Here is a 12,180-nt window from a genome sequence, read left to right as displayed (position 1 = left end):
AGCAGGAGAGAAAGAGAGAGCGAGAGCAGGAGAGAAAGAGAGAGCGAAAGAGAGCGAAAGAGAAAGAGAGCGAAAGAGAAAGGGAGCGAAAGAGAAAGAGAGCGAAAGAGAGCGAAAGAGAAAGAAAGCAAAAGAGAAAGAGAGAGAGGGAGAAAGACAGAGCGAGAGCAGGAGAGAGAGCGAGAGCAGGAGAGAAAGAGCGAGAGCAGGAGAGAAAGAGAGCGAAAGAGAGCGAAAGAGAAAGGGAGCAAAAGAGAGAGCGGAAGAGAGCGAAAGAGGGCGAAAGAGAGAGCAAAAGAGAGCGCGAAAGAGCGCACGCGAAAGAGAGCATGCGAGCGAAAGAGAGAGCGAGCGAAAGAGAGAGCGAGCGAAAGAGAGAGCGAGCGAAAGAGAGCGAGCGAAAAAGAGAGCGAGCGAAAAAGAGAGCGAGCGAAAGAGAGCGAGGGAAAGAGAGCGAGGGAAAGAGAGCGAGGGAAAGAGAGCGAGGGAAAGAGCGCGATCGAAAGAGCGCGATCGAAAGAGAGCGATCGAAAGAGAGCGATCGAAAGAGAGCGATCGAAAGAGAGCGATCGAAAGAGAGCGATCGAAAGAGAGCGATCGAAAGAGAGCGATCGAAAGAGAGCGATCGAAAGAGAGCGATCGAAAGAGAGCGATCGAAAGAGAGCGATCGAAAGAGAGCGATCGAAAGAGAGCGATCGAAAGAGAGCGATCGAAAGAGAGCGATCGAAAGAGAGCGATCGAAAGAGAGCGATCGAAAGAGAGCGATCGAAAGAGAGAGAAAGAAAAAGAGCGAGAGCAAAAGAGAGAGAAAGAAAGCGAGAAAGAAAAAGAGTGAAAGCAAAAGAGAGAGCGAGAGCAGAAGAGTGAGAGAGCGAAAGAGAAAAAGAAAGAAAAAGAGAGCGAAAGAGAAAAAGAAAGAAAAAGAGAGCGAAAGAGAAAAAGAGAGCGAGTGAAAGAGAGCGAAAAAGCGCGAGCGAGCGAGAGCGCGAGCGAGCGAAAGACATCGCGAGCGAGCGAAAGAGAGCGCACGCGAAAGAGTGAGCGAGCGAAAAAGAGCGAAAGAGAGAGCGAAAGAGAGAGCGAACGAGCAAAAGAGCGCGCACGCGAAAGAGAGTGAGCGAGCAAAAGAGAGAGCGTGAGCGAGCAAAAGAGAGAGCGTGAGCGAGCAAAAGAGAGAACGAGCGAGCAAGAGAAAGAGAACGAGCGAGCAAGAGAAAGAGAACGAGCGAGCAAGAGAAAGAGAACGAGCGAGCAAGAGAAAGAGAACGAGCGAGCAAGAGAAAGAGAACAAGCGAGAAAGAGAACAAGCGAGAAAGAGAACAAGCGAGAAAGAGAACAAGCGAGAAAGAGAACAAGCGAGAAAGAGAACAAGCGAGAGAGAGAACAAGCGAGAGAGAGAACAAGCGAGAGAGAGAGAGAGCGCAAGAGAGAGCGCAAGAGAGAGCGCAAGAGAGAGCGCAAGAGAGAGCGCAAGAGAGAGCGCAAGAGAGAGCGCAAGAGAGAGAGAGCGCAAGAGAGAGAGAGAGCAAGAGAGAGAGAGAGCAAGAGAGAGAGAGAGCAAGAGAGAGAGAGAGCAAGAGAGAGAGAGAGCAAGAGAGAGAGAGAGCAAGAGAGCAAGAGAGAGAGAGAGCAAGAGAGAGAGAGAGAGCGCAAGAGAGAGAGAGCGCAAGAGAGAGAGAGAGCAAGAGAGAGAGCGAGCGAGAGAAAGACCTGGATATTATAATTAATAAATACTTTTCATTTTTTAAGCTTTTAGACAGCAAAAGCAGACAGTGAACATGTCTTTCAATACACAGTACAACAAAGAAAGCACTTTCGCTAAAGTCCCAAGAACGAGACACTAAGATGCACTAGGCAAGTTTCCAAACGGTCTATTGTTCATAATTGTATATGCAGGTCTTAGCAGTACAGTTTCAAGCATTCACAGTGGCTTTACCGTACAGCCACTTCACAGGGGAAAAATAGACAGCTAACCAAGGAAATGACAAATAAGTGTAAAGTCTATAATTCACAGGCCATGTCACAGACTTTCCCAAAGAAAACCACAAAACAGAAAAAGACTCAAGACAAAGACTTCTCTATGAACAAAACCCTGCTGAGTCAGACCCTGATCCGTTCAATGTTCTGACAACATAAGAATCATTATAATCCTCTTGCTTCAGGTTTATCAATACACCCCAGGATATTATTCTGACTTGAGATCTTTTTCCAGCGACGAGCAATGTCAGGATTACACAGCAATGCAAATCAATAACGACACTCTCACAACACTAAATAAACGAAGAGTATAGGCATTTATTCCTTCCATGCCCAGAGCATGAGACATGTAACGTTAAATCTCTCCGCCTGCAGGCTCAGAATATTACTGCACTCAGATTCTAAGATTTTCTTCAACTAGAAAGGCTTTAAATTAAAACTAACTTTAACAATCTATAATAGTATACATATTATATATCAACTTTGTGATTTGCATACTGTTAAAATTTAGTTGTTTTAATCATGAAAATTCTGTGTGAAGTTACTGCCACTAGATATCTCTCTTCGTGTAAACTGCTCTCCCTCCCCCTGTTGTCAAGCAAAATCCGTTCCTAGTTATAGAGCAGAATTGATTAAATGCAAAAGGTGGGGGTGTGTCTCTTCCCTGCCTGCCCATAGAAGTCTATGGAGAGGGAAGCAGGAGGAGGGAGAGAAAGACACAGACATATTGCATATACAAGTCTAAGGATGGGGAGGGAGCAGGAAGAGGAGACACACAGACATGCTGCTAATACAAGTCTACAGAGATGGGAGGGGGAGCAGGAGCTTAGTGAAAATGACAGATAGACGATGCAGCGTCCTTCTAAATGTTACGGTCTCACCCCAGTGATAGGTTCTCAACAACACTGTTCATTACTGCTATAAAATCTTCTCTATGCTGCTTCTATATATGTGATAGATAGAGATAAGAGAGCAGGATTCTCCTCTTCTATATGTGCAGTGTATAGAAGACAGGATATCAGTTAGGCTCCTGCTACTAGCTCAGAGAAAGAAAGATCGCGCCTGCAGAGGAAAAAATAGCGAAAACAAATGCAGAATACAAGTCATATAATGGCCAAAAATAGCGTTATTCCTCATGTACACACATATGACAGCTCATTCTGAAAAGTCAACTAAATAGTCAGGTACGCTTTAAATATATAAACAAAGTGTTGGTTTTTTAATAATAATGCACATGCCAGAAAAAAAAGGAGGAGTAACAAACTCCTTCCGTCACTCCTTTTTAGCGAGTGGTAAGATGTTTGTGGACAAAGAGGTCTCTTACAGGCGTTGTCACTCAACTTTCCTAGAATCCTCTGTAGCAGATATAGTGATACAGGAGCAATGCCTAGATCTCTTGGAGGTGCAATAATGGTTATCACAGTGAATTTATAGGTTTTAACTTCCCAAATTTGTAGTTGGGTTTTTTGTTTGTAAGAGACATAGGATACAGAACACAGTGAAGGCACATAGATATGGCACATGAAAGCAGATGACTGAACAGCCCATATACTAGCCTCTGCCATGTCCACTCAGTACCCACAAGATCTTCCTTGTGTTCTTTCTAAATCTCAGCAGGGTTGCAATCTAATAGGGCTGCCAGTACAACCCCAAGGGGTCAAACTTCACCCAGGGAGAAAAATAAATAAATAAAAATGACAAACCTCGGTCCCCATTCTGTGCAGGAGAGGAGTTACGTGGAGAAGCATCCATACCACTTCCCTGTACATAAAACAGAGACACACATTAGCTGCCTGCATCTAACATTTACTAAGATAATAGTGTATTAAATGGAAAACACATAGACTTGTACGATAATTGACCTAGGCATCCTAGAGAATACTTTCTATTTTTCACACGGATTCCAGTTGCAGAAAAGAGAAATTAATAATTGGATTCTCACAGTGTTTCTCTGTGTCAATGCCCGTTTCCCAAGCAGCAGTAAAGTGTGACTGTAAAGCGGAATAAGACAAATGTTTCTGTTGACCAGGCTGGTCAGGACAGTATCATTAGATGGCTCTATGTCCTGGCAATTTACTACTGTAGTTAAGGTAACTACTATTATTATTATGAAGTTTGAATTTCATTAACAAGATCTCTAAAAAACAGAAAATTTTCATAGCTATATTATGTGTGGATTAATATGTATTTTAACATTTGACAGTAGAAATTCACATTGATAGGTAGACACCATTGACCTATCAGCACACTATGAACAGCTCGCCACTACACAGCTACAAGCATCCCCAAAAAATATTAGGTTAGGTGCTCAAGAACTTTCCAGGATAGTCAGCCAGGGGGGAATGGTCTAAAAGTCTTGTACAGGCTTCCAGTAACTATGCCCATCACCCGGTGACAGATAGGAACTAGAAGTGGGTACCCAGTGGAAACTAATCGTGGCAATCCATGAAAAAACAGGGGATTAGACATCCACATTCCCACATCAGTCACCGGGTAAAAAAACAATTCCCTCCCTTCTATAATACTTGATCTTTAGAGGGTGGTGGAAAAAGAAAACCTGCCACCCAATAGACACCAGGCATAATAACTGGATATATCACTTACTCCCAATAAGAGTGAACCCTACAAAACACTAGGACTTATAATTTGCAATCACCACTCATTACTATAACGGACTAGAATAATCTACTCCCATCTTCTGCACATGAGCCACACTCACTGGTTATCCGGGAATATTACCTATCCCTACTCAGTGGAGACCACGTAATATTATTTATCCCTTTGCCCCACTCAAGATAAGGGAATACAGTCTAACCCCATAACTGCCCTAAAAACGAAGCACCAGAGAATATAATCTACAATAACTACCCGTCTAAAGGATAGGTAATACAACAATATTCGAAAGGCAGCAGCGAGAACAGACTAACCAAATCCCCTCCCGAACCATTAAACACTAAAGAATATACATTACCCAAACACTCCTCTACGCCCCCCCGCCCCCCCTTACTGGCAATTAGACATCAGGGAATACATTCTTCACCCTACCTATTGGGTACCAGGTAACCTACCATTACCCACTGGTCACCAATAAATATATGCTGCAAATCACTGCTGCTTCCTCAACGTAGGTCCTCTAACAGAGATTGTTGGGGCTTTTTGATCTTGGTGAGGGTTTCATTCTAGCAGACCAGGAGAAGCATCTTCAAGCTCTACTTCTGGTTACTGCAGCCCAATTTTATAATATTCAGTATATGCAAATAATAATATTCTGTAACGGTAGTTAGCAATTTAGGCGATGGTGCATAAAGACAGGTTTGCTTATTGATATTCCTTTCCCAAACAGTTGATCGAACAGTACAAAAAAAAAATAAAAAATAAAAAACCCAGCATAGCAAAAGACAAACCATTATTAAGCTACAAACATGAATTATTTCATTTTTAAAGAAAGCTGCAATAACATTTCTGAAATCTACAAGAAGTGCTTAGATAGCAGAACATCATCTATTGGTAATTATGCCGGGACATAAGAATTTCCATTATTTTACTTTACTGCACCACTGGCTTTGTGACACTGTAGCGTGTTTCCTCATAGTGATGCCTTCTATTGTTTATAATTGGTAGTCAGTAAAGAAGCATGGCAGATACAAATCTTCAAAATATAATGAGAAGCTCTGGACACGTTTTAATGGTTGAAGATGGAATTCATAATAGGCACTGCCCAATGCGCGCATATATATATATATATATATATATATATATATATATATATAATAAAATGAGATTTTGGGTTATGCAATGCCTACATGGCAAAGCAGCCTGGCGGATTCATCTTTCTGTCAATCAAGCAGAAAATACAACTGTCAAGTTGATTCTGTAAAGCTAGACTGATGAAATACGATGGAGAAAGCAGCAGTACCTTAAATTAAGCCTGAAAATCATGAGGTGTGATAGACTAACAGCTCCCAACAGCAACAAGGCACTTCTTATTAAATAACTGGAAGCAGTCATTGGCGATGTTATGAACAGACAAGCTGGCACGCTGCTCCAGATTTAACTCTGCTATCGCCTGGACTGAAATAACTAAACTCCGATCCCCCATGATAATCCGACCAGGGGTAGAGCAGAATATAAGCAAGCTGTGGGCTCTCATTATAGAAACATATTACCTTATTCTCTTCCCCTTGTCTCATTCTCCCAGGACTCGCAGGCACAGACGGTCGTTTACGACCCTTTTCTTGCTGGAAAAGATCTTGCAATCTGTCATTGAAAAATAAAGGACGGATTTAATACTGACTGGTGTTTATCAGCTTCATAGTTAATGGGGAACAATGAACACAATTATATTTGTTAGACAGCCCCACGTTTGAGGTTCTTATGTCATGTTACTTCATGGAGTATTCTGCCCATTATACCTCCTATTAAGTTACTAGAAATTTATTTTGCATTAGTCTTAACCTACACTTCTACGTTAAAAGAAGAATTGCGACGTAAAAATGTGAAACTCGCCATATATTAGTAAATCAGAAGTTAGAGCCACGGCCAATGATTGGTAGTTATGTTTATTTTACTTACAGAGATATTGACCTTCAAAAGGGTTATTCTCATCTCAGATATTTATGGAATATTCACAGGATATGCCATCAATTTCCGATAGAGAAGGACCCGCAACTGTATCGAGAACGGGAATCACACGACCCCAACATGGTGAGGCGGACAATGGCTGCCAACTACAGGTAGAGACTAAGTGCCATGGTGGTCACGCATGCATTTGGCTCTCTCAATTCATTCCCCACCAGGATGCAGCGGCCGCCTCACCACATGAGACAGGGGACCCCCATTCTCCACAGAGGTGCGGGTCCCAGAGCTAGGACTTGCACATATGACACATTTATGGCATCTTGTGGATATGCCATAAAATGTCTGAGATGGGAATACCCCTTTAAGTTGCAGGGGCCAATTTTGCAATAGTGACAACAGGAAGTACAGCTATTTTGGTTGTCACCTTTGAGTGATCAGGTTCTCAAAAACTGATGGCAAACAGTTATTTGTTACATGGGGAAAGAATGACCGAGTGATCGTTTATCCAGTTACTGAGAAGCCAATTCATAAAGTGATAAGCAATAACCGGTTGCACTTCCAGTTAGCAAAAATGACCGCAGCAACAAAATCGAAAAATGTCAATATCTCTGTAAGACATTAATTGTATGCTCAAACGTTTTATATCCTGTCCAGATTTATGAGCGGTCCCACGCCTAAATCCGGCCAGAACGAACAGCAAATCTGCCAACAATGCATGCAAATGTTTTTTTTATGGCAAAATCACATTTTGGTGTTAAACGATGACCGAATAATGAATGAAATACTGTGGATTTGATAATCTGCAGCTTTTTTACTATTCACTTTGTTTTTCACAGAAAAGCTTGTAATGTGTGAATCCTGACCGTTTGAACAAGGTCTCATACTTCGCATCAGTGCTGTTGACCTTTCTGGTTTTTTTCACTGAAACCATAGCGTAGTCGACTGCGGTATTGTTTCCGCGAAAAAAACAAACTTTACGGAACAGAAACCAACTGCAACGGAAGCATTACCATTGAAATCAATGGTAATGCAAACGGAAGCTACCGTTTGGCTTTCCATTCATGGATTCCTCAGACGGAAAGGTTGAACGGAACCGATGAACGGAAGTCCGACGCTGATGTGAACAGGCCCTTATATAAACTTAGCACATAGTGAGAGAGCATGACCCTATTCATGATTGTGAAAACGAGTTAGAGGCCGTTCACATACATCCGTTGCCCCTGCCAGTTTCCCTCTGACGTGTCGCAGAAAAGCCGGAGGGAAACGGATACTAGAATGGATCTCATAGCTTTCTACGGGATCTGTTCTGGCACATAAGTTGTGGCACTGTACGGCGCTGGACCTGTGCAGGAACTGGAACCAAAAACTTTACCTGCAGCATTTTTGTGTCTGGCTCCCTGGGAGGTCTGGTGCCGTACCCTATCTTAATGCAATATTCGCCATATGAATAGTTATTCCTTTAAATATTCCGTCTCAAATGAGAAGGGAACAGCCTATGGCTCCCAAATAGACATGATATAAACCAAAATCATACAAAAGGAGCATATAGACTAGAATTTATATATTGTATCAAAAAGATGTTTATTTATTAATTTAAGCAACAACAAAGATAAATATACAGTATAATGTATTAGGGCCTGTTCACAACAGCGTTGGTTTTCCGTTGAGGGGTTCAGTAGACTGCACTATTGATTCCGTAGAAAAAACGGACACCTGCCGGAACGGTGAAGAACGGAAACCATTAGCAATGTTTCTATCACCATTGATATCAATGGTGATGCAAACGGAAGCTGTGGTTTCCGTTTGACTTTCCGTTGTGGGGTTCCACAACGGAAACCTACGATGGAACCCCTGAATGGAAAGCCAACGCTGATGTGAACAGCCCCTTACAAAGATAAAAGAATGATATCAAACACCAAATATACAATGCCACATTGGTTTCCATGGAGCAAGATATGATATTATTTTGCTGGATTAGGTAAAAGCAGCATGACAAGGAATATACGTTGCGGATATACGTCTATAAGCAAAGGTCAGTACATATCACAATAGAGGTGTATTGAATCACCACCTTGAAAAACCTCTGACATCAAATATGCATGCATATAGTACTGAAACCTTGCCAGGAAAATAAAAGATTAAACTCTTACTCACATGAAATAAAGTGCAGTGCAGTAACTGGCGTGTATTGCCGCCTCGACGCACGTTTCTAATTAGTTCTCCTCAGGAGGCGTGTTTGAGGGGATCAAGCATGTCTATTCGCCTTCCGGCAGCACCCGCCGTGGAAATCCCCGGCCCGAGAGTTGCCAACGCTCTGGCCGGAATTCCGCTTCTGTTGAAGAAAGTGCCACCCACGTCTCCCCTGTAGAGTGCCACCCACGCCTCTCCTGTAGAGAGTGCCACCCACACCTCAGGGGCTCCCGTGCCCATATATGGACATGGACTTTTCCAGGAGCAGAATCCTCAGCCAGAGCATCGGCAACGTTCTGGCTGGGGATTCCACTCCTAGAGGGAGACCCAATTGCGCTATCTTCTGGGGGCCATGTGCGGCACTATCTGCAGAGGGCTGTGTGTGGCGCTCCCACGGCTGGTCTCTTTACAGACGGCCCCTACGATTAAATTTCTATAACAACATTTTATACCATGTGACCGCTGCAGCAAATCACAGGTTGTTAAAAATGTTATTGGTCTTAAAATGCAGCGACAGAAAAACAGAAAATCGGGTGGAATTTATCATTCTTTCAACTCCAGCTTTCTGGCCTACAAATGGCCCAAATTTGCAAAAAAAATAAATATTGTGACTGATGCATTTGCGCCTCTCATGCTACAATACTAATAAGTGTGCAGGGTTTATCAGAAGGGACGTGGCCTTCTGCAGCCCGACAAATTTACTACAATTTAGGCCAGCATCTGGCATAAATTATATTTCATATCTACTCCATCTTGTAGCTGGGGTAGATTTGACTTTCCGGTGCACGGACAGCCAGAGAGGCTCCTAACTTATTAGCAACTGGGAGCCTCTTAATAAATCAGGCTGATCTTACTCTAGCGATCCTTTGATTAAGACTGCCGTCTGAAACGCTGCTCTTAATAAATTCCCCCCTATTGTTTTTTTGTGAAAATGTAGTAAAACATTTTTTGTATAGATTGTGACTCATTACTACGGTCTATTGTTCTATTTTTGATGATTTAATTCTACATGGATATCTTTGGTTTTAGGGTCCAATTACACTTGCCAAATTGGACCGTCTTTCGTCTATTCTCAGAGTGGCAGTAGTCTACCGCCCCCCGGGCTCACCCTAATTTCTGGATCACTTTGCAGCCTAGCTTCCACAATTCCTATCCTCTGAACCACCCACTCTAATCATGGGTGACTAACATCCTCATTGATAATCCAACCTCCTCATCTGCCTCCCAGTTTCTGTCCTTAACCTCCTCCCTAGGTCTGCCACAACTTACAAATTCTCCTACACATGATGACGGCCTTTCACTTGACCTGGTCTTCTTCCGACTCTGCTCAGTATCGGACATTAACAACTCTCCTCTCTCGGACCACAACCTTCTCTCCTTTGCTATCAAAAATTCTCTGCCTCTTCAGGACATGCCTATCAGACATACAGAAATCTACATGCCGTTAACTCTCAGAAACTCAGACAGTCTACAGTCCTCATTGTCTCCTATCTCTTCCCTCTCCTGTGCCAATCTTGCTGCCAAACATTACAACAACACTCTAAAAAATGCTTTGGATGAAGCAGCCCCCCCTACACCCCGAACCACACAACACAGACAACGACAACCCTGGCACATGTCTCAATCCCGCTTTCTTTAGCAGTGCTCAAGATGTACCGAACGTCTGTGGAGAAAAACGCATTTAATCAGCAGTTTTCTGCCATTATAAATTTATGCTCCAAACGTACAACTCTGCCCCTCACCGTGCCAAAAAATCTAATAATCCAAAACGACTGATACATTTAATTCCCTCCTTATGTGCGTTCACACATATCAGCGGCATCAGCATCAGTTTTTTTGTCTCTCAAGTGATTACAACTGATGTAAAAATGTATGCAAATATGTATCAGTTGCCATCAGGCTTTTTCACAAGATTTACTACAAAACCATCAGTTGTCATCGGTTGTGATTAGTGGTCATCAGTTTTTACCATCCGTTTTTAACACAGTGGTCCACCAAAAAAGTAGTCTAGGGTCTGAAAATGTGCCAATTTTATCAGTGGTGCATAGTTTGTGATAGATTGGATAGATTATAGATTAGATACATGTTGTGTACCATGTCAGGGCACCACTCCTCTGCTCCGGCCCTGGCTCTACACTGAAGTCTGACGCACAAATTGTAATGTCATATGTGTCATATTCAGTGCAGCGCCAAGGCCGGCGCGGAGAGAGCCCAGAAGGCAGCTGCTGTCCACTGACCTCAGATCAGACTTGAGACGCAGCCTTGTGGGCCTCCAAAGACGCCAAAAACTTAAGGGAGGAGTTAGTTTTTGGCGCCTTTACAGCTACCCAATCCCACCCCGCATCTCCTACCCACACGATACGGGGATTGCGGTTGTTTCTATTCACACAACAGGGTCTTGGTGTCGGCCGTTAAAAACGGCCATCTAGATCCGTTTTTGGCGGCAATTTTGTATCTATTCTGTGTCAGTTTTTCAGTTTTTGACGAATTTTTTAAAAACATGAATTTTATGTGTAGATAATGAAACAGTACCCTCTGTAGATTGCGCCACACAGCGCCCCCTATAGACCGTGCCACACAGCGCCCCGGTGGATAGCGCCACACAGTGCAACCCCTACTTCATATAGCTCTGCCCCCCCTTCCCCTGTAGATAGTGCCACTGAAGCTCCCTCTAGCAGCGGAGTCTCGGCCAGAGCATTGCCGTCGCTGTGGCCGGGGATTCCCTCCAGGAGGAGCCCCTAATGCCACAGTCCATCTATGGACAGTGACGTCAGCAGTTACCTCTATAAGCGGAATCTCCGGCCAGAGTGTTGCCGACGCTCTGCTGGCAAGGGATTCCGCTCCAGGAGTAGCCCCTGACGTCACAGTCAATATAAAGACTGTGGCATCAAGTGCTCCCTCCTGGAGGGAATTCCCAGCCACAGCGTCAGCAATGTTCTAGCCAGGGATTACGCGCTGCTAGAGGGAGCTACAGTGGGGGGCTGGTGCTATCTACAGGGGGGCATGGGTGGCACTAAATTCCACTCCTGTTGCCAGGCTAGAGCGTCAGCAATGCTCTTTGCCTGGGATTCCCATGGAGTTTAACTTGGGAACAATACACCATGTTCCAAATTATTATGCACATTGGATTTAAGTGTCAAACATTTAAGAATTTGTTTTTCAATTAAACTCATGGATGGTATTGTGTCTTAGTGCTCTTTGGATCATTGTAATCAATCTCAGACACCTGTGATAATTCGTTTGCCAGGTGTGCCCAATCAAAGGAAAACTACTTAAGAAGGACGTTCCACATTATTAAGCAGGCCACAGGTTTCAAGCAATATGGGAAAGAAACAGGATCTCTCTGCTGCCGAAAAGCGTGGAATAGTGCAATACCTTGGACAAGGTATGAAAACATTGGATATTTCAAGAAAACTGAAGCGTGATCATCGTACT

At 43.4% G+C, this 12,180-nt stretch overlaps 1 protein-coding gene across 1 annotated transcript in view; it reads right to left on the bottom strand.

The window, feature by feature from the left end:
* The window catches only part of PIKFYVE (phosphoinositide kinase, FYVE-type zinc finger containing), a 256,730-nt gene that overhangs the window by 84,229 nt on the left and 160,321 nt on the right, over positions 1-12,180 (bottom strand). The window contains 2 exon segments of the mRNA XM_075829901.1: positions 3,681-3,738; positions 6,144-6,234. Of these exon segments, the coding sequence (XP_075686016.1) occupies positions 3,681-3,738; positions 6,144-6,234 (149 nt within the window).

Source organism: Rhinoderma darwinii, chromosome 6 (genome assembly GCF_050947455.1).
Source record: "Rhinoderma darwinii isolate aRhiDar2 chromosome 6, aRhiDar2.hap1, whole genome shotgun sequence".
NCBI lineage: Eukaryota > Metazoa > Chordata > Amphibia > Anura > Rhinodermatidae > Rhinoderma > Rhinoderma darwinii.
Note: the sequence above shows the minus strand (reverse complement) of the source record. Positions and strands in the feature narration are given on the sequence as shown.